A 22,298-nucleotide genomic window follows, 5' to 3' on the forward strand; every position below is an offset into this window, starting at 1 on the left:
GTAGGGACGCGTCACCACAAGGCTCACGGGAAGCAGTAAACCTTGGATGGAGTTTTGGATGCAAAAATATAGTATAATCTACAGCAAAATAAGCCAACAAGTGGAGATCACCTTTAAAGAGGACCCATCACCACAAAATACAATCCAATCTGAAAGCACCAGGGAAAAGCCGAGCAGAGATATATATTTGTGTGGGAAAAGATTGAGTAAAACCTGTAATTTATACATTACTAGCAGAAGGAGCCGGCTTCGCACGGGTATGTTTCATTTAATGTTTGTGTGTGTCGTTAATAGATATCGACAGCGTCCCCCATAACAGTGACCTCCACAGTCCCCCACCCCTTAACACTGACCCCCCCCCCCCACAGTGCCCCGCCACTTTAAAATGAGACCTCTACAGCAGCCCATCCCCTTAACTTTGACCTTCACAGCAGTCTGCCCCTTTAACAGTGAGTTTCACAGCACCCCACTCACTTGACAGAGACCTCCACAGTACCACGCTCCCTTAACAGTGACCTCCACAGTACCACGCTTCCTTAACAGTGACCTCCACAGTACCACGCTTCCCTTAACAGTGACCTCCACAGTACCACGCTCCCTTAACAGTGACCTCCACAGTACCACGCTTCCTTAACAGTGACCTCCACAGTACCACGCTTCCTTAACAGTGACCTCCACAGTACCACGCTCCCTTAACAGTGAGCTCCACAGTACCACGCTCCCTTAACAGTGAGCTCCACAGTACCACGCTCCCTTAACAGTGACCTCCACAGTACCACGCTCCCTTAACAGTGACCTCCACAGTACCACGCTCCCTTAACAGTGACCTCCACAGTACCACGCTCCCTTAACAGTGACCTCCACAGTAACCTGCTGCCTTAATCCCTTAAGGACCAGGCCATTTTTTGCAAATCTGACATGTGTCACTTTATGTGGTGATCACTTTAAAACGAAAAAGAACTGAAATAAAGTGGCCATGGGAGGAAATGCTCAAAAACCCCAAACACTGTGGCGTGTTTATAACCGGGGGAGCATGTGATCAGTTGCTAACGGCAATCCCCAGCAAAAATGCATACAATGGAGGATGTCAGCAGCGGACCACATGCACCACAATGGCATCCTACACAGGATGGGATAATGTGTAGACGCAAATATAAAAATACATAAATCACTGCGAAAGGTGCACCACAATGATATGCAACTGACAAGTGCACCTTTCACAGTGATTTATAGATAAATTTAAAACGCTTTTACTTATCCAAGCCATTTTGAGAGTGTTTTCTCGTCACATATTGTACTTCATGACAGTGGTAAATTTGAGTCAAAATATTTAATTTGTAATTAGAAAAAAAAAATCCAAATTTACCAAAAATTGTGAAAAAAAAATCTGCTTTTAAAACAGATAGTGATACCTTCTAAAATATTTATTACTTTACATTTCCCATATGTCTACTTCACGTTTGGATCATTTTGTAAATTAAGTTTTCTTTTTTTGGGACGTTAGAAGGCTTAGAAGTTTAGAAGCAAATCTTGAAAAACCCACTTTTTAAGGACCAGTTCAGGTCTTTTGTTTATCATAAAACACTGTCGGGCGGAAACTTCTGCCCAGCAGTGTGTTCGGTGACGTCACCAGCTCTGATGGGCGGACTTTAGCGCTGCCCTAGACATTTTACTGGCTAGGGCAGTGCTAAATCCCGCCCATCAGTGCCGGTGACGTCACCCGGCTTCCTGGCAGCCCCATGGAGAGCCCCGGTATGTCACCAGATCTCCAAAAAATGCCTTTGCCCTGAGCGATTTAGCACAGGGCAAAGGGGAGCATCGGACCATGAACTGCTCCGATGCTCAAGTCAGGAGGGCTGCCGGGGGGGGGGGGGGGGATGGAAGTATGTCCGGGTTCAACTCTGAACTCGGACAACCCCTTTAACAGCCAAACAAAACTCAATATTTATGGCCCTGACTCTGTAGTTTACAGAAACACCCCATATGTGGTCGTAAACTGCTGTATGGGCACACGGCAGGGTGCAGAAGGAAAGGAACGCCATATGGTTTTTGGAAAGCAGATTTCACTGGGATAATTTAAAGTTGCCAAGTCATATTTGAAGACCCCCTGATGCACCCCTAGAGTAGAAACTCTAAAATATGACCCCATTTTGGAAACTATGGGATAAGGTGGCAGTTTTGTTGGTACTATTTTAGGGTACATATGATTTTTGTTGCTCTATATTACACTTTTTGTGAGGCAAGGTAACAAAAAAAATTGTTATATACAATGCTCACCTGACAGGTTAGATCATGTGGTATTTTTATAGAACAGGTTGGACGCGACAATACCAAATATGACTACTATTTTTGTTGTTTGTGTAAGGTACATAATAAAGCATTTAGGGTAGGGTATAATTTTTGCGGGATGAGGTGACCGTTTGATTGGCACTATTTTGGGGTGTATATGACTTTTTGAACGCTTGCTATTACACTTTTTGTGATGTAAGGTGACCAAAAATGGCTTTTATTTTTTTATTTTTTTACGGTGTTCACATGAGAGGTTAGGTCATGTGATATTTTTATAGAGCTGATTAATACGAACGCGGCAATACCTAATCTGTCTACTTATCTTTTTTCCCCCCCAATTTTAACTTTTTTTTTTTACTTTATTTTGGGAAAAGGATGCTTTTTTTATTTTTACTTGAATCTTTTAGTTTTTTTGTAAAGTTATATTTTTTTAACTTTTATTTTCATTTTATTTTTTGTCCCACTCAGACTTCAAATTTTGGGGGTCTGATCCCCTTTACAATACATTACAATACTTCTGTATTGTGATGCATTGGCTGTTAGTGTATTCACAGGTCACACAGCACTTGGGAAGGGGTATTGGTGTCTGAGGGGGACTAAGTGCAGCTGATGGGGTTAACTGCAGCTTAGGGGGAAGGGCAGGCACAGATCACTGGGGGGGGGGGGGGGTTACGAGTCTGGATTGACTGACCAATCACAGCGATTGTCAGACGGTAACTGCTGTTGTCACTATCCTGACACTGTGTGCTTACTCACAGTGACAGTTTAACTGCAGGACAAGAATGCTGGTCCTAGTGCCTGAAGTAGCTGCAAGTTAGGACGAGCATTCTCGTCCAAAGTCCTGAACGTGTTAACAGTGACCTCCACAGCAGTTGCCCCTTTAATGCTAGGGCTACACGACGATGATGTGTCGCTCAACATTTTGTCTGAACAATTTTTACAATGATAGTCTATGGTGTCACACTGCGACATGTGACATGCTGTGACACAACAGTCACAAAAAATCCATTCAAGATGCGTCACAGTCGCAGCATGCTACATGTTGCTGTGCAACACCATAGACTATCATTATAAAAATTGTTACGTGACACATGTAGCAGTGTAGTTGTGCCCTTTGTGTTGTTGCGACTTATTGTTGCGTGACACATGTCGTCGTGTAGCCCTAGCCCAAAGGTGACCTACAGCAGTGAAGAAAAATGGCTGGGTTGTTATGGAAACCTGGAGTAAAACTGTGTGTATGTGGAGACTAAGGGCCTGCGAGCTTCTATTGGCTGATAAGGAACATGTGACCGTGTGTATGGCAGTTGGGATACGAAGAGAAAGACTTGCAGGCTTGTATTGGCTAATGCAGGTAATTGTTTGGGAATCTCTCAGGAACGGTACGTCCTAGCGAGCTGAGACCCTTCCCAGACACTTGATGTACCTGTGTGCCAAATTTGGTGAAGATCGGTCCAGTCATTTGGTCATGCATAAAGAAAAGACAGACGTCGGGACAGACAGAAACTCATTGTGTAGCGTGGCATGTTACCTCCACAGTATTCTTTCCCAGATAGTAAGTGATATGTGTATCAAGTTTAGTAGAAATTGATTGATGAGTTTTTGAGTTACAAAGCAATATCTGTGTAGCAAAAACAGCTGGAGCATACAAACTCCATGCAGCTGCTGTGTAGGGGCAGATGACCCCCACAAGATGTCTTTCCAGGTAGCAAGGGATGTGTGTACCAAGTTTTGTTGAAATCAATGGTATGCAAAACTTACATGCATACATCCTTCTTTTTTTATATTTATATACATACATACATATATATATTAGGGATCGACCGATATTGATTTTTTAGGGCCGATACCGATAATTTGTGAACTTTCAGGCCGATAGCCGATAATTTATACCGATATTCTGGGAATTTTCATTCCTACACAATGTTTATTGTTAATGTTAGTTTTTTTTTTGTAAATCTTTCTTTTTCATTTATACTTAATATTTTGGTGTTTTATTTTTTTAACTTTTTGTTTTGTTTTTTTACTAACTTTTAGCCCCCTTAGGGACTAGAACCATTGTCCTATTCACCCTGATAGATCTCTATCAGGGTGAATAGGAGCTCACACTGTCCCTGCTGCTCTGTGCTTTGTGCACACAGCAGCAGGAGCTTACAATGGTATCCAGGGCTTCAATAGCGTCCTGGCTGCCATGGTAACCGATCGGAGCCCCAGGATTACACTGCTGGGGCTCCGATCGGAGGAGCAGGGGAGAGGGGATCCTGTGGCCACTGCCACCAATGTTTTTAATGTGGGGGTGGGGGGTGCACTGCGCCACCAATGATTAATACTGGGGGGCTTGGGGGGGGCGCACTGCGCCACCAATGATTAATACTGGGGGACTTGGGGGGGGCGCACTGCGCCACCAATGAAGAGAAATTTCTCATTCATTCAAATTGAACAGGAGGCAGGAGCTGGCTGCAGAATCACATAGCCGGCTCCCGACATGAGCGGTAGCTGCGATCCGCGGCACCTGAGGGGTTAACTACCGCAGATCGCAGCTACAGCTCATAGAGGTCGGGAGCCGCCTATGTGATTCTGCAGCTCCCGCCTCCTGTATATGAATGAATGAGAGATTTCTCTTCATTGGTGGCGCAGTGGCCACAGCCCCTCCCCTTCTCTTGTCCCCTGTCCTCCCATTGGCGGCAGCAGCAGCACAGGGGGAGGGAGACACTGCTTCCTGTTCCTTCTCCCCTGTGCTGCTGCTGAGGGAACACGGAGAGCGCTGAGAGCAGCGCGATCTGTGTTCCCAATAAGTTACCGGAATATCAGCTAAATAAATGCCGATACCGATAACAGTCAAAATCCTCAATATCGGCCGATAATATTGGTAAAACCGATAATCGGTTGATCCCTCATATATAGAGAGTGAGAGAGAGAGAATATCTCAGCGTTTTCCACTTCCTGTGAACAGCTATTGGTACAGGAGGGAGGGGTTGTCTGTGATTGATGGCACTGTGTGTATAAGTGTTCGTTCAGAGATGGCGGTCAGTCACTGATAACCCGTCCCTCCTGTAACGAGGCTGCAAAAAAGCAAAGAGAGAAATCTATAAATTACAAGTTTTACTGAATCTTTTCCCACAACTATATATGTCAATCTGCTCAGCTCCTCCTGCTTTATAACATGGTGATTTCAGATTGCATTGCATTTGTGGAGACAGGTCCACTTTAAGGCAAGGGCTACATGGCGACAACTGTCGCGGCCGGGATCGCTGAGCAGCGTCGATCCTATAGAAATTAATGGGATGGCCGCGACAGTCGCAAGATATCCAGCAGTGTTGGATGCCATCCCTTTCATTACTATAGGATCGCCGCTGCTCAGCGATTCCGGCCACAACAGGTGTCGCCCTTGCCTTAAAAGTGTCCATATAAGAAGGGGCATCCGGTGTGAGAGGCTCTCACTGTCTCCATAGCTCTGGAAACTATTCGAGGAATCACAAGACGTTAAATCTCACAATCATTTGCAGGACGATGGGGAGATAAACGCAGCCATGACTTACCTTCCCAGGTCACATCGAACATATCAGAAACCTTTGCCATTGTCTGTCAAAAGAAAAAAAAAAAAGTTATATACAAGTCATAGTCCAACACAGAAGTATATGTTATTAACCCCTTAAAGGGGTTGTCCAGGTTCACAGCTGAACCCGGACATAACCCTTTCTTCCCTCATTCAGCATGAATGAGTAGAGCATCGGGGCATTTCTTGCTCCGATGCTCCCCCTTGCTGTATCGCGCAGGACAAGGGCTGTCCGCCTAGCAGTGATACCGATGACGTCACCGACACTAATGGGCAGTCTTTAGCGCTGCATTAGGCTGTTTTACAGGCTAGGGCAGCGCTAAAAACTGCCCATTAGTGCTGGTAAAATCAACGAGATCACTGCTAGGCGGAAGCCTCCACCTAGCATACCCATGCTGAGACCCGGTACATCACCGAGGCCCTGGCCTGAGCAATGCAGCACAGGACAAGGGGGAGCATCGTCGTGAAGAAGGGGTTATGTCCGGGTTCAGCTCTGAACCCAGACAACCCCTTTAAAAGGGTTCTCTGGGAATACTGAGTCTTTAGCAAGTGCTCACAGCCTTCCTCTCTATATAGAAGATTCATACTTTTCTACTCCGCTCCTCCACACTGCCTCCACTGTGTCCATGTTCCAGTCCCTGCAGTGCCGACATGTGGCGCAGCATGAGCATGGTCACATGCTCCACTGCAGCCAATGACTGGCTTCTGCAGTGGTCTGGCCACAAGCGGGGTAAGGTAAAACCCGCACCATACTGCTCCCTTCTGCGCTGCACATCTACTCCTTGCGCTACATGCTACCCGCCACTCGTATGCTGGGCACTGCACCCACCTACCTGCTGGCATGGACCTGCTTGAGAGCCCCGTGCTGCCCTAAAGCTTATACCGTCTAGGGGACACAACAACGGCTCTACAACATCTACCAGAGCATGGTGCTCTTCTTCGTTTTCCAGCACTACGCCAGGGTGCAGGTCAGTATATATAAAGAATCCCAGCAGTCGTGTCTTAAGACACGACTGCTGGGATTCTTTATATATATTGCTGTGGATTGACGTCCTCTCCCGTGCAGCGTGCACTTGAATGTGAGTGCTGGTTTCTCTACACCAAGGGTGCAGGTCAGGACGCACTGCAGAAGGTCACGTGTCTGGGCCCAGGGTGGTGGGGAAGACTGGGGTACCAGGTGATCAGGGCATGTCAACTAAAGTGTTTAGAAGCTGCACATCACCAGCACGTGCTCTAGTGCCCACTGTTATATTACCAGGAAGTGTTATGGAGGAAACTGTGACACACTGTACATTACCAGAGTGCCATAGTGCCCATTGTAATATTAGCATGGAGGCAACAAGGAGACATTGTACTGTATGGGGGCTACAAACTGTCTCCTTGTTACCCCCATACAGTATACAATAATGTCTCCTTGTGGCCCCCATACTACGGGAAAAATGGCATTTATCGTAATCTATATTGTTACCACGATAAATTTCTTTATAAAAAAGAAAATGGCTGCACCCCATTATAGATACAAACAATAGAGCTAAGAAATGGGGATCATTCTAAATAAAAGTGGTACAATACCAACTATAAGTGAGTCAATGGAAGCTCTTAGCGCACATATTTGATCAAACGTGTGTCGGGCCCATCTACCAGGCGTCAAGGTGGCTTCCGCAGATGGGTCCCTAACACTAGTAAAACTGCCTCTCTTTGGACTTACCTAAGGCTGTTTTCACACAGGGCGAGTTTTCCGCGCGGTTGCAATGCGTGAGGCGAATGCATTGCGCCCGCACGGAATCTGGCACCATTCATTTCTATGGGGCTGTGCACATGAGCGATAATTTCTCACGCATCACTTGTGCGTTGCGTGAAAATCGCAGCATGTTCTATATTGTGCGTTTTTCACGCAAAGCAGGCCCCATAGAAGTGAATGGGGCTGGGTGAAAATCACAAGCATACGCAAGCAAGTGTGGATGCGGTGCGATTTTCACGCATGGTTGCTAGGACATAATCGGGATGGGGACATCAGGGATTATGGGGATCAGGGAAAATAATAGCATTCTTAACCCCTTAAGGACTCAGCCCTATTTCACCTTAAGGACTTGGCCATTTTTTGCAAATCTGACCAGTGTCACTTTAAGTGGTGATAACTTTAAAACACTTTGACTTATCCGTTCTGAGATTGTTTTTTCGTCACATATTGTACTTCATGACACTGGTAAAATGAAGTCAAAAAAATTTATTTTTATTTATAAAAAAATACCAAACATTTGTAAAAAATTGCAAATTTCCAAGTTTCAATTTCTCTACATCTATAATAGATAGTAACACCTCCAAAAATAGTTATTACTTTACATTCCCCATATGTCTACTTCATGTTTGGGAATGATATTTTATTTTTTGGGGATGTTACAATGGCTTAAGTAGGTTTAGTGTAGGACCCGCCTGACCAGAGACCACCTTGGCGCTTGGTAGGCGGGCTCAGATGTATTTTGATCAAAATATATTGGCTAAGTGTCTCAGATATTATCATATCAGAATGAGGGCTTAGTCCATATATAATGCTTGCATCTACTTTACTAAGTGCATTTCTGTGGTTTTCTGTGGCTTACATAATAGAAACCACCCAAAAATGACCCCATTCTAGAAACTACACCCCTCAAGGTATTCAAAACTTTGTTAACCCTTTAGGTGTTCCACCAGAATGAATGGAAAATAGAGATACAATTTCAAAATTTCACTTTTTTGGCAGATTTTCCATTTTAATATTTTTTTTACTTTTAGGCCCCTTTCACACAGGCGAGTATTCCACGCGGATGCGATGCGTGAGTTGAACGCATTGCACCCGCACTGAATCCGGACCCATTCATTTCTATGGGGCTGTTCACATGAGCGGTGATTTTCACGCATCACTTGAGCGTTGCGTGAAAATCGCAGCATGCTCTATATTCTGCGTTTTTCACGTAACGCAGGCCCCATAGAAATGAATGGGGTTGCGTGAAAATCGCAAGCATCCGCAAGCAAGTGTGGATGCAGTGCGATTTTCACGCACGTTTGCTAGGAGACGATCGAGATGGAGACCTGATCATTATTATTTTCCCTTATAACATGGTTATAAGAGAAAATAATAGCATTCTGAATACAGAATGCATAGTCAAATAGCGCTGGAGGGGTTAAAAAAAATAATATTATTTAACTCACCTTAGTCCACTTGTTCGCATAGCCGGCATCTCCTTCTGTCTCCTTTGCTGAACAGGACCTGTGGTGAGCATTAATTACATGAACAGGACCTGTGGTGACGTCACTCCGGTCATCACATGTTCCATCACATGATCCATCACCATGGTAAAAGATCATGTGACGGACCATGTGATGACCGGAGTGACATCATCACAGGTCCTGTTCATGTAATTAATGCTCACCCCAGGTCCTGTTCAGCAAAGGAGACAGAAGGAGATGCCGGGCTATGCGAACAAGTGGACTAAGGTGAGTTAAATAATTTTTCTTTTTTTTAATAATAATACAATCTACAGAACACCGATCCCAAGCCCGAACTTCTGTGAAGACGTTCGGGTTTGGGTACCAAACATGTGCGATTTTTTTCACGCAAGTGCAAAACGCCTTACAATGTTTTGCACTCACGCTGAAAAATCGCGGGTATTCCCGTAACGCACCTGCACATTTTCCCACAACGCCCGTGTGAAAGGGGCCTTACAAAGCAAGGTTTAACAGCCAAACAAAACTCAATATTTATGGCCCTGATTCTGTAGTTTACAGAAACACCCCATATGTGGTCGTAAATCGCTGTACGGGCACACAGCAGGGCGCAGAAGGAAAGGAACGCCATACGGCTTTTGGAAGGCAGATTTTGCTGGACTGGTTTTTTTGACACCATGTCCCATTTGAAGCCCCCCTGATGCACCCCTAGTGTAGAAACTCCAAAAAAGTCGCCCCATTTTAGAAACTACCGGATACGGTGGCAGTATTGTTGGTACTAGTTTAGGGTACATATGATTTTTGGTTGCTCTATATTACACTTTGCTCTCCTCCACTATCAAGCAGGCGATTGTCAGGAAGGAAGGCTTCCCTCCTGACAATCTCCTGCTTAAAGGGGTTTTCCCATCTCAGGCCATGGGGGCATATCACTAGGTGGGACCCGCACCTATCTCCTAAACCCAGCCGGAAAAGTGAAACAGGGCGCACTGTGCATGTGCGGCAGCCCTCCATTCACTTCTATGGGGCCACTCGGCTATTTCTGTCAGCCCCATAGAAGTGAATGGAAGTGGTGGCCACGCAAGCGAGTTGTGATTCCCATTCATTTCTTTGGGGATTCCAAAAATAGCCAAGCGCGCCGCTAAGCTATTATCGGTGGGCCAATAAGAACGATTGGTGGTGGCCGGCCCCGGCACTACCAGTCACCACTTTGTCAGCTTCGTTTTAGAGATATGTGCGGGTCCCAGAGGTAGGACTCGCAGCTATGTGACAATGGGGGTATATGCTAGCGATATGCTCCCATTGTCTGAGATCGGAATACTCCTCTAATCTGCAGGTGTAATTGGTCAGAAAATCTGTCAGGCCCCATCATTGGTCAGATGGCCGTTTAAACACACAGATCTTTTGTTATACACATCAACTTGTGTTCTGATTGGACAGAAATTGGTTTGATAATCTGTTGGTGTAATACTGGCCTTAGGCTGCTTTCACATCTGCGCTCTCCCTGTCCGCTATTGAGATCCATCATAAGATCTCAATAGCGCGGGGGAAGGGGGGGGGGAACCGCTTCAGTTTTGTCCCCACTCATTGTAAATGGGGACAAAACTGAACGAAACGGAATGCTCCCCATCGAGAACAGAATAATGCTGCAAGCTGCGTTTTTTTATCCGTGATGTGGTGCGGAGCAAGACGGATCCGTTTTCTCGGACACAATAGAAAACGGTTCCGTCCCCCATTCACTTTCAATGGAGTTAATGACGGATCCGTCTTGGCAATGTTAAAGATAATACAACCAGATCCGTTCATAACGGATGCAGACGGTTGTATTATCAGTAACGGAGGCGTTTTTGCAGAACCATGACGGATCCAGCAAAAACGCTGGTGCGGAAGTAGCCCGACATCAGAGGTCAGTATTTTTAGCCGATGAGGAGTATGAAAGTTACAGTAATTCAAATAGTTAATACGAAGGCCTGCCTAACATTAAGGGGTTGCTATTTATGCAGGGAAACCATTACCAGTATCTAGAACTGTCTTCCATGCATAAATAGCAAATTTAGACTATTTTACATTTAGCCGACATCATATACTAAACATAAGACCACTGCCACCTAAACAGTGCCACCAGTTCTTGCCGGTAAAGATGCGAACAGTAGACTCCTTATTGCAGTCATTCCTCCAACACCGAAAGCTGAGGACACTGAGCAGAAATGGGGTTTAGGGGCAACTTGGTACAAAGCACCGCACACATGAGGGCTTCCCCCTCTGCAGCGGTCTCAGATTGGATGCTAATGCTATGTAGGCTTAGGGTGGCACAGAGAGCATTGCAGGGTCAGGTAGGCACAGTATGAGGCTATGTAGGCTTAGGGTGGCACAGAGTATTGCAGGGTCAGGTTGGCACAGTATGAGGCTATGTAGGCTTAGGGTGGCACAGAGAGCATTGCAGGGTCAGGTAGGCACAGTATGAGGCTATGTAGGCTTAGGGTGGCACAGAGAGCATTGCAGGGTCAGGTAGGCACAGTATGAGGCTATGTAGGCTTAGGGTGGCACAGAGAGCATTGCAGGGTCAGGTTGGCACAGTATGAGGCTATGTAGGCTTAGGGTGGCACAGAGAACTTTGCAGGGTCAGGTTGGCACAGTATGAGGCTATGTAGGCTTAGGGGTGGCACAGAGTATTGCAGGGTCAGGTTGGCACAGTATGAGGCTATGTAGGCTTAGGGTGGCACAGAGAGCATTGCAGGGTCAGGTAGGCACAGTATGAGGCTATGTAGGCTTAGGGTGGCAGAGAGAGCTCTGCAGGGTCAGGTAGGCACAGTATGAGGCTATGTAGGCTTAGGGTGGCACAGAGAGCTCTGCAGGGTCAGGTAGGCACAGTATGAGGCTATGTAGGCTTAGGGTGGCACAGAGAGCATTGCAGGGTCAGGTTGGCACAGTATGAGGCTATGTAGGCTTAGGGTGGCACAGAGAGCATTGCAGGGTCAGGTAGGCACAGTATGAGGCTATGTAGGCTTAGGGGTGGCACAGAGTATTGCAGGGTCAGGTTGGCACAGTATGAGGCTATGTAGGCTTAGGGTGGCACAGAGAGCATTGCAGGGTCAGGTAGGCACAGTATGAGGCTATGTAGGCTTAGGGTGGCAGAGAGAGCTCTGCAGGGTCAGGTAGGCACAGTATGAGGCTATGTAGGCTTAGGGTGGCACAGAGAGCTCTGCAGGGTCAGGTAGGCACAGTATGAGGCTATGTAGGCTTAGGGTGGCACAGAGAGCATTGCAGGGTCAGGTAGGCACAGTATGAGGCTATGTAGGCTTAGGGTGGCACAGAGTATTGCAGGGTCAGGTTGGCACAGTATGAGGCTATGTAGGCTTAGGGTGGCACAGAGAGCATTGCAGGGTCAGGTAGGCACAGTATGAGGCTATGTAGGCTTAGGGTGGCACAGAGAGCATTGCAGGGTCAGGTAGGCACAGTATGAGGCTATGTAGGCTTAGGGTGGCACAGAGAGCATTGCAGGGTCAGGTTGGCACAGTATGAGGCTATGTAGGCTTAGGGTGGCACAGAGAACTTTGCAGGGTCAGGTAGGCACAGTATGAGGCTATGTAGGCTTAGGGGTGGCACAGAGTATTGCAGGGTCAGGTTGGCACAGTATGAGGCTATGTAGGCTTAGGGTGGCACAGAGAGCATTGCAGGGTCAGGTAGGCACAGTATGAGGCTATGTAGGCTTAGGGTGGCAGAGAGAGCTCTGCAGGGTCAGGTAGGCACAGTATGAGGCTATGTAGGCTTAGGGTGGCACAGAGAGCTCTGCAGGGTCAGGTAGGCACAGTATGAGGCTATGTAGGCTTAGGGTGGCACAGAGAGCATTGCAGGGTCAGGTTGGCACAGTATGAGGCTATGTAGGCTTAGGGTGGCACAGAGAGCATTGCAGGGTCAGGTAGGCACAGTATGAGGCTATGTAGGCTTAGGGGTGGCACAGAGTATTGCAGGGTCAGGTTGGCACAGTATGAGGCTATGTAGGCTTAGGGTGGCACAGAGAGCATTGCAGGGTCAGGTAGGCACAGTATGAGGCTATGTAGGCTTAGGGTGGCAGAGAGAGCTCTGCAGGGTCAGGTAGGCACAGTATGAGGCTATGTAGGCTTAGGGTGGCACAGAGAGCTCTGCAGGGTCAGGTAGGCACAGTATGAGGCTATGTAGGCTTAGGGTGGCACAGAGAGCATTGCAGGGTCAGGTAGGCACAGTATGAGGCTATGTAGGCTTAGGGTGGCACAGAGTATTGCAGGGTCAGGTTGGCACAGTATGAGGCTATGTAGGCTTAGGGTGGCACAGAGAGCATTGCAGGGTCAGGTAGGCACAGTATGAGGCTATGTAGGCTTAGGGTGGCACAGAGAGCATTGCAGGGTCAGGTAGGCACAGTATGAGGCTATGTAGGCTTAGGGTGGCACAGAGAGCATTGCAGGGTCAGGTTGGCACAGTATGAGGCTATGTAGGCTTAGGGTGGCACAGAGAACTTTGCAGGGTCAGGTAGGCACAGTATGAGGCTATGTAGGCTTAGGGGTGGCACAGAGTATTTCAGGGTCAGGTTGGCACAGTATGAGGCTATGTAGGCTTAGGGTGGCACAGAGAGCATTGCAGGGTCAGGTAGGCACAGTATGAGGCTATGTAGGCTTAGGGTGGCAGAGAGAGCTCTGCAGGGTCAGGTAGGCACAGTATGAGGCTATGTAGGCTTAGGGTGGCACAGAGAACTTTGCAGGGTCAGGTAGGCACAGTATGAGGCTATGTAGGCTTAGGGTGGCACAGAGAACTTTGCAGGGTCAGGTAGGCACAGTATGAGGCTATGTAGGCTTAGGGGTGGCACAGAGTATTGCAGGGTCAGGTTGGCACAGTATGAGGCTATGTAGGCTTAGGGTGGCACAGAGAGCATTGCAGGGTCAGGTAGGCACAGTATGAGGCTATGTAGGCTTAGGGTGGCAGAGAGAGCTCTGCAGGGTCAGGTAGGCACAGTATGAGGCTATGTAGGCTTAGGGTGGCACAGAGAGCTCTGCAGGGTCAGGTTGGCACAGTATGAGGCTATGTAGGCTTAGGGTGGCACAGAGAACTTTGCAGGGTCAGGTAGGCACAGTATGAGGCTATGTAGGCTTAGGGGTGGCACAGAGTATTGCAGGGTCAGGTTGGCACAGTATGAGGCTATGTAGGCTTAGGGTGGCACAGAGAGCATTGCAGGGTCAGGTAGGCACAGTATGAGGCTATGTAGGCTTAGGGTGGCAGAGAGAGCTCTGCAGGGTCAGGTAGGCACAGTATGAGGCTATGTAGGCTTAGGGTGGCACAGAGAGCTCTGCAGGGTCAGGTAGGCACAGTATGAGGCTATGTAGGCTTAGGGTGGCACAGAGAGCATTGCAGGGTCAGGTAGGCACAGTATGAGGCTATGTAGGCTTAGGGTGGCACAGAGTATTGCAGGGTCAGGTTGGCACAGTATGAGGCTATGTAGGCTTAGGGTGGCACAGAGAGCATTGCAGGGTCAGGTAGGCACAGTATGAGGCTATGTAGGCTTAGGGTGGCACAGAGAGCATTGCAGGGTCAGGTAGGCACAGTATGAGGCTATGTAGGCTTAGGGTGGCACAGAGAGCATTGCAGGGTCAGGTTGGCACAGTATGAGGCTATGTAGGCTTAGGGTGGCACAGAGAACTTTGCAGGGTCAGGTAGGCACAGTATGAGGCTATGTAGGCTTAGGGGTGGCACAGAGTATTGCAGGGTCAGGTTGGCACAGTATGAGGCTATGTAGGCTTAGGGTGGCACAGAGAGCATTGCAGGGTCAGGTAGGCACAGTATGAGGCTATGTAGGCTTAGGGTGGCACAGAGTATTGCAGGGTCAGGTTGGCACAGTATGAGGCTATGTAGGCTTAGGGTGGCACAGAGAGCATTGCAGGGTCAGGTAGGCACAGTATGAGGCTATGTAGGCTTAGGGTGGCACAGAGAGCATTGCAGGGTCAGGTAGGCACAGTATGAGGCTATGTAGGCTTAGGGTGGCACAGAGAGCATTGCAGGGTCAGGTTGGCACAGTATGAGGCTATGTAGGCTTAGGGTGGCACAGAGAACTTTGCAGGGTCAGGTAGGCACAGTATGAGGCTATGTAGGCTTAGGGGTGGCACAGAGTATTGCAGGGTCAGGTTGGCACAGTATGAGGCTATGTAGGCTTAGGGTGGCACAGAGAGCATTGCAGGGTCAGGTAGGCACAGTATGAGGCTATGTAGGCTTAGGGTGGCAGAGAGAGCTCTGCAGGGTCAGGTAGGCACAGTATGAGGCTATGTAGGCTTAGGGTGGCACAGAGAGCATTGCAGGGTCAGGTTGGCACAGTATGAGGCTATGTAGGCTTAGGGTGGCACAGAGAACTTTGCAGGGTCAGGTAGGCACAGTATGAGGCTATGTAGGCTTAGGGGTGGCACAGAGTATTGCAGGGTCAGGTTGGCACAGTATGAGGCTATGTAGGCTTAGGGTGGCACAGAGAGCATTGCAGGGTCAGGTAGGCACAGTATGAGGCTATGTAGGCTTAGGGTGGCAGAGAGAGCTCTGCAGGGTCAGGTAGGCACAGTATGAGGCTATGTAGGCTTAGGGTGGCAGAGAGAGCTCTGCAGGGTCAGGTTGGCACAGTATGAGGCTATGTAGGCTTAGGGTGGCACAGAGAACTTTGCAGGGTCAGGTAGGCACAGTATGAGGCTATGTAGGCTTAGGGGTGGCACAGAGTATTGCAGGGTCAGGTTGGCACAGAATGAGGCTATGTAGGCTTAGGGTGGCACAGAGAGCATTGCAGGGTCAGGTAGGCACAGTATGAGGCTATGTAGGCTTAGGGTGGCAGAGAGAGCTCTGCAGGGTCAGGTAGGCACAGTATGAGGCTATGTAGGCTTAGGGTGGCACAGAGAGCTCTGCAGGGTCAGGTAGGCACAGTATGAGGCTATGTAGGCTTAGGGTGGCACAGAGAGCATTGCAGGGTCAGGTAGGCACAGTATGAGGCTATGTAGGCTTAGGGTGGCACAGAGTATTGCAGGGTCAGGTTGGCACAGTATGAGGCTATGTAGGCTTAGGGTGGCACAGAGAGCATTGCAGGGTCAGGTAGGCACAGTATGAGGCTATGTAGGCTTAGGGTGGCACAGAGAGCATTGCAGGGTCAGGTAGGCACAGTATGAGGCTATGTAGGCTTAGGGTGGCACAGAGAGCATTGCAGGGTCAGGTTGGCACAGTATGAGGCTATGTAGGCTTAGGGTGGCACAGAGAACTTTGCAGGGTCAGGTAGGCACAGTATGAGGCTATGTAGGCTTAGGGGTGGCACAGAGTATTGCAGGGTCAGGTTGGCACAGTATGAGGCTATGTAGGCTTAGGGTGGCACAGAGAGCATTGCAGGGTCAGGTAGGCACAGTATGAGGCTATGTAGGCTTAGGGTGGCAGAGAGAGCTCTGCAGGGTCAGGTAGGCACAGTATGAGGCTATGTAGGCTTAGGGTGGCACAGAGAGCTCTGCAGGGTCAGGTAGGCACAGTATGAGGCTATGTAGGCTTAGGGTGGCACAGAGAGCATTGCAGGGTCAGGTTGGCACAGTATGAGGCTATGTAGGCTTAGAGTGGCACAGAGAGCATTGCAGGGTCAGGTAGGCACAGTATGAGGCTATGTAGGCTTAGGGGTGGCACAGAGTATTGCAGGGTCAGGTTGGCACAGTATGAGGCTATGTAGGCTTAGGGTGGCACAGAGAGCATTGCAGGGTCAGGTAGGCACAGTATGAGGCTATGTAGGCTTAGGGTGGCAGAGAGAGCTCTGCAGGGTCAGGTAGGCACAGTATGAGGCTATGTAGGCTTAGGGTGGCACAGAGAGCTCTGCAGGGTCAGGTAGGCACAGTATGAGGCTATGTAGGCTTAGGGTGGCACAGAGAGCATTGCAGGGTCAGGTAGGCACAGTATGAGGCTATGTAGGCTTAGGGTGGCACAGAGAGCATTGCAGGGTCAGGTTGGCACAGTATGAGGCTATGTAGGCTTAGGGTGGCACCGAGAGCATTGCAGGGTCAGGTAGGCACAGTATGAGGCTATGTAGGCTTAGGGTGGCACAGATAGCATTGCAGGGTCAGGTTGGCACAGCATGAGGCTATGTAGGCTTAGGGTGGCACAGAGAGCATTGCAGGGTCAGGTAGGCACAGTATGAGGCTATGTAGGCTTAGGGTGGCAGAGAGAGCTCTGCAGGGTCAGGTAGGCACAGTATGAGGCTATGTAGGCTTAGGGTGGCAGAGAGCTCTGCAGGGTCAGGTAGGCACAGTATGAGGCTATGTAGGCTTAGGGTGGCACAGAGAGCTCTGCAGGGTCTGGGTGGTAGGCTTAGGGTAGCACAGTGTGATAATGTACTGTATGTAGTGTACATAGTGGGATGTAGTGTGATAATGTACTGTATACACTGTTATAGTGTACATAGTGATACAGTATGCAGTATATAGTGTGATGTGTCCTGGACCATAGTGCAGTTTAATAGTGTACAGTATATAGTGGGGCAGTGATGCTTTTCCTTGGCCACTACTGTCTGTGTGAACCCGACCCTACCCCTCATGCAGCCTCCTCTCTTCTCTCCCCCCCACCTGCTATCTCCAGGATTAGCATTGGCAATGAGAAGAGGGGTACCTGCAAGTCAGTCATGCTGTGACATCGGTGTATCAGCCAGGGGGCTTGTGCTGGGCCCCGCACCGGGTACACAGGCACATCACAGGGTGCTGCATCTATAAACTGTTCCTATTTTTCTGGCTATGGGACAATAGAAGGACCTGCCCTGAGGGTCTCCCTCCCGTGTCCTCGCTGTCTGAGGTTGGTGCTGCTGGTCTCCTGTTGGCTGGACTTCTATAAGCAAGAGTCTGAAGCGCTCCACCACTGAGCGCAGTAGTGAAGACGGTCCCCTAGACCTTCTATTGAGGCCGCCCTCAGTACCGCACTCAGCAGGGAGAACAGACAGCTCTTGGCTGAGCGCTTCAGACTCATCATTAGAGAGAAAAACAAGGCGCTCAGATCCGGAACCCCCAATAAATTTCACAGCAAGGCCACTTACCCCGCCGCCAGTGAGGATTGTGCGCCTCCTTCCTCACTTCAGAGCGGTGTGCCATAAGCGCCGGCAGCCGCTCAAACTGACCAATCACAAGCTCCTTACTGTAAGCTTTGTTATTGGTTGTTTTAGGGAGGCGGCATCGCTGCGCTGATGAATGGCAGGGAAAAGTCTGAGGCTACTTTCACACTTGCGCTCAGAGCGGATCCGTCTGGTGTCTGCACAGACTGATCCGCTCCTATAATGCAGACGATGGGATCCGTTCAGAACGGATCCGTCTGCATTATAGTTTAGAAAAAATTCTAAGTGTGAAAGTTGCCTCAGACGGATCCGTCCAGACTTTACATTGAAAGTCAATGGGGGACGGATCCGTTTGAAATTGAGCCATATTGTGTCCCCTTCAAACGGATCCGTCCCCATTGACTTACATTGTAAGTCTAGACGGATCTGTTTGCCTCCGCGCGGCCAGGCTGAGCGTTCGGGTGTCCGCCTGCTGAGCTGAGCGGAGGACAGACGGTGCCAGACTGATGCATTCTGAGCGGATCCGCCTCCACGCCGAATGCATTAGGGCTGTACGGATCCGTTCGGTGCCGCTTGTGAGAGCCTTCAAACGGAACTCACAAGCGGAGCCCCGAATGCTAGTGTGAAAGTACCCTAAGGTGTATTGGTACGCCTCAGTCTACTTTCACACTGCCATTTTGGTTTCTGAGATCCGTTCAGGGCTCCCACAAGCGGTCCAAAACGGATCAGTTTTGCCCTAATGCAATCAGATTGCACCTTCCATGTTCATAGGGGCAGGTGACACATGAGAGCTGGAATTCGATTGGTTGCGGTGGGCAACTGCCTTCTAATATGCCACCAGCTGTAAGTCTTCCTTGCTCAGAGCAACCAACCCCCTCACTTCTTATAAAAATGTAAGCTAGATTCTAATTGGCTGCTACAAAACAAAGCATCTAATTCGTAGTGGGACCACACACAGCTGTGTCACGTGACTGTCCGCAGATATTCTGTCACGTGCTCACGCAGCTCCCTGAATCCTGTCCGCACTGCTCGCTACACGCGAGGCCCGCTGTGTGACATAACAAATGCCGGTGACACCTAGAAACACACCGGCGGTTACACACACCCGGGCCGGTACCTGTGACTGCGCACACCGCCACAGAGCCGACGTATACAGTACAGAAGGGCATCCATTATTATTACCTGTCTGTACTTACTGCAAGCCGGATGGGGGATGATTGGTGGAAGATGAAGCCGGGACAGGACGTCTGACGTCACTGGGTCGTAGTCTCGGGTACGACGGCACGTACTGTGCGTGCTGCGTCACCACTGCGGGAGTGGGCGGGGCTTGTGTGCAGGGTTGCGTTGTCATGGAAACGATAGTGTTATATGGTGGATCCTGAGCTCTAAGACCATATCCAGTATAAAGTGTGTGGAAGAGAGGAGAGTAATAGATAGGAGAGAGAGATAGATATTATAGATATGAGACAGATGATAGATTTATAATAGATCGATAGATAACAGATATGTGAGATAATAGATATTAGCGTTGAGTGAATTGAGGGCCCATTCTAGTCGATTTGGTTTGCACCTGCACCACTGAGTTCTGGCGGCCGGTGCCCGTGTATTGTAGAACGCTATTTGCGGTCCGCAGCATGGACACGAAGCCCTTACTTTCCTCTAAATGGGCCCTTAGGCGATCCCAGGTGTGGCTCATTACTGGGGAATAAAAGAGGCATCAGAATGTCAGTCAGGGTCAGAAAGCCTGAGGTAGAAACGACTGTCTAGGCAGCTCCCAGGCGGGCAGGAGTTTATTTCTTTTATTTATGTTATGTTGGTGCTGTAGCTTGGCCTGGAGAATCTCAAGGCTGTACAGAGAAAGGGGCTGTAGCTTCACCCCACAAAGTGAAGTTGTAACTTGGATGCTATTTTTGTTATGTTGCTTTTAATAAATGTATATAAGATCAGAGAGGAAACAGTAAAAATACAGATCATGCTACTAGAGAATCTCAATTGTGCAACCTAAAATGTGTTTAGTAAAGAAGATACAGATATTTTTTATTATTTTTTTTAGCCCCCACTAAGAATTTGACACTACAATCATTTGATCACTTACATGCCAGGACCTAACCATAAACCAGGACATAAAAGGTTGCCATGGAAACCCATTACATTGCCGGGGGTGCTGCTCCCTCTATAAACCATTTAGGTGCCATGGTCCCTATTGACAGCATCTAAGGGGCTTGTTTTTGCCAAGTCAAGCTGATACGCTTGTAAACCAAAAAAAGAAAAGCATTGAAACGTGCGGCCTGACAGACCCATAGACCATAATTGCATTTTTTCAGGACTGAATAACTTAGCATACCGCGCTTTTGTGTCCTGTAAAATTTTGGATAGAAACGTATATATATATTTTTTTCCGTTGCAGTGATTGGGAGGGGAATAGAAACGTAAAACAATAGATTTCCATACGTTAAACATATCTGTTTTTATCCAGATACTTCCTTTGATACACTTTAAATGTTTATTTAAAAAAACAAGGGTTTAAGCAAAAAACGGACACAAATGTATTGAAACATCCATTAAACTTATAAGAAAAAAAAGGCAAATAACCACAAAATTGCGTTTGTATGTGTATTTTTACAATATGTCTAAACATATCCGCTTGACGTGCAGCAAAAATGAGATGTGAACAGCCCCCAAAGGGGTTAAATGGCCAGAAACAGAGGTTCTTCCAATCCTGTTTGTTAAAGGGCATCTGTCAGCAGTTTTGTACCTATGACACTGGCTGACCTGTTACATGTGCGCTTGGCAGCTGAAGGCATCTGTGTTGGTCCCATGTCCATATGTGCCCGCATTGCTGAGAAAAATGATGTTTTATTATATGTAAATGAGCCTCTAGGAGCAACGGGGGCGTTGCCACTTTTCCCAACAAAAAAATACCAGCCAAGTTAAGCCACATCCCAAAGGGTGTGGGGGCATGGCTTAAAATGGGGTGTTAAGTCGCTATGTCATAATGTGGCTCCCAGTATTAATATTGCCCCCCAATAATATTATTGTAAATGAAAGAGAGAGCATCGGAGCATGTGGGTGAGGAGCGGGAGTTAAAGGCTGTACTAATGTGCGCTCCACAGTGGAAGCCCTTATTAGTAACAGTCCATATAGGAAAATACTATAAATTTTTATTGCCAGTAGAAAAAAAATTACCAGCAGGGGCCCTAAATTACCGGCTTGGCTGGTGAGATACCAGCCGGTTGGCAACCCTACTTACACCTAGAGGCTCAGCTCTCTCTGCAACTGCTGCGCCCTCTGCACTTTGACAGGGCCAAGCAGTGAAAACGTCATCACATCTGAGCCTGTCAATCAAAGTGCAGAGGGCGCAGAAGGAAAACATCAGCGCTCCGCTACGATTGGACAGCATATGTGGCGCCAGATAACAAAGAGGGGCATGAAAAAAAATAAAAAGGTTTAGCATCTGCAGCAGGCGGACTACGTCTTATGGTAGTAGGTTAAAAAAAAAATCCCATGAAAGGCCTCTTTTAAAATCAGGAACAAGACCCACCTGTTTTCATCTGCGTGTGTTTACAGGGTGCATGTGTGAACAGCATCTAAATCACAGATGAACTTCAATGTGTGAATATACCTTTATAAAGGGGGTATCTGAGCAGGGAACACCAGGGATGCACCTAGCCTTTTTTGCCGCATGAGGCGAAAACTGAATAGGCACCCCTCTTCCCCAATGCCAATTCCCTAACACCTTCCCTTCAGCCCATGGCCCTTCGGCTGCCCCTCTATTGCCCCTACCTGGTGCTGCCTAAGGCGATTGTCTCACCTGGCCTCATTGGTGGTGCACCCCTGGAGAACACCCTTCTATGATATCCATGTGCCCTATTAGGGATCTAGGCAACCAATTTAAAGAAGCACTCCAGCATTATTAAAAGATTATTGACTGTTTTAGTTGTCTGCCATCTTGTCTTCTTCTTATTGTTGGCATAAGTGATCAATATCAGGTGGGGGTCTGACATCCGGCACTTGGGAGCTGAGCTGCAGTAATCCAGCACAGCCACTCAACAGTGGATGACTCTGTGCCTCCAACTCCGCTGCCAGCGGCTGATGTGCACACTGCTGGGGTGGCCATGGGTCAGACCCCCATCGTTCTGACATTGATCACCTTAAAGTCTATGTATACCTTCGGGGGCATTTTATTATGAT

General features: G+C 48.2%; 1 protein-coding gene across 3 annotated transcripts in view; it reads right to left on the bottom strand.

Moving 5' to 3' along the window:
* The window catches only part of EMC2 (ER membrane protein complex subunit 2), a 104,437-nt gene extending 85,039 nt beyond the window's left edge, over positions 1-19,398 (bottom strand). Inside the window, exons 1-2 of one of the 3 annotated variants that reach the window (XM_044295037.1) lie at positions 19,290-19,398; positions 5,826-5,868 (exon numbers count right to left, since the gene is read on the bottom strand). In XM_044295037.1, coding sequence (XP_044150972.1) covers positions 5,826-5,865 — 40 coding nt within the window. In that variant the 5' untranslated portion in view covers positions 5,866-5,868; positions 19,290-19,398. Of the gene's footprint in view, positions 1-5,825; positions 5,869-7,923; positions 7,979-19,289 lie in introns of those variants that run through there. The other 2 variants (XM_044295036.1, XM_044295039.1) reach the window with 2 other exon arrangements.
* Between the last annotated feature and the right edge of the window lie 2,900 nt (positions 19,399-22,298).

The sequence above is a fragment of the Bufo gargarizans genome, chromosome 5 (assembly GCF_014858855.1).
Source record: "Bufo gargarizans isolate SCDJY-AF-19 chromosome 5, ASM1485885v1, whole genome shotgun sequence".
NCBI classification, from domain to species: Eukaryota; Metazoa; Chordata; class Amphibia; order Anura; family Bufonidae; genus Bufo; species Bufo gargarizans.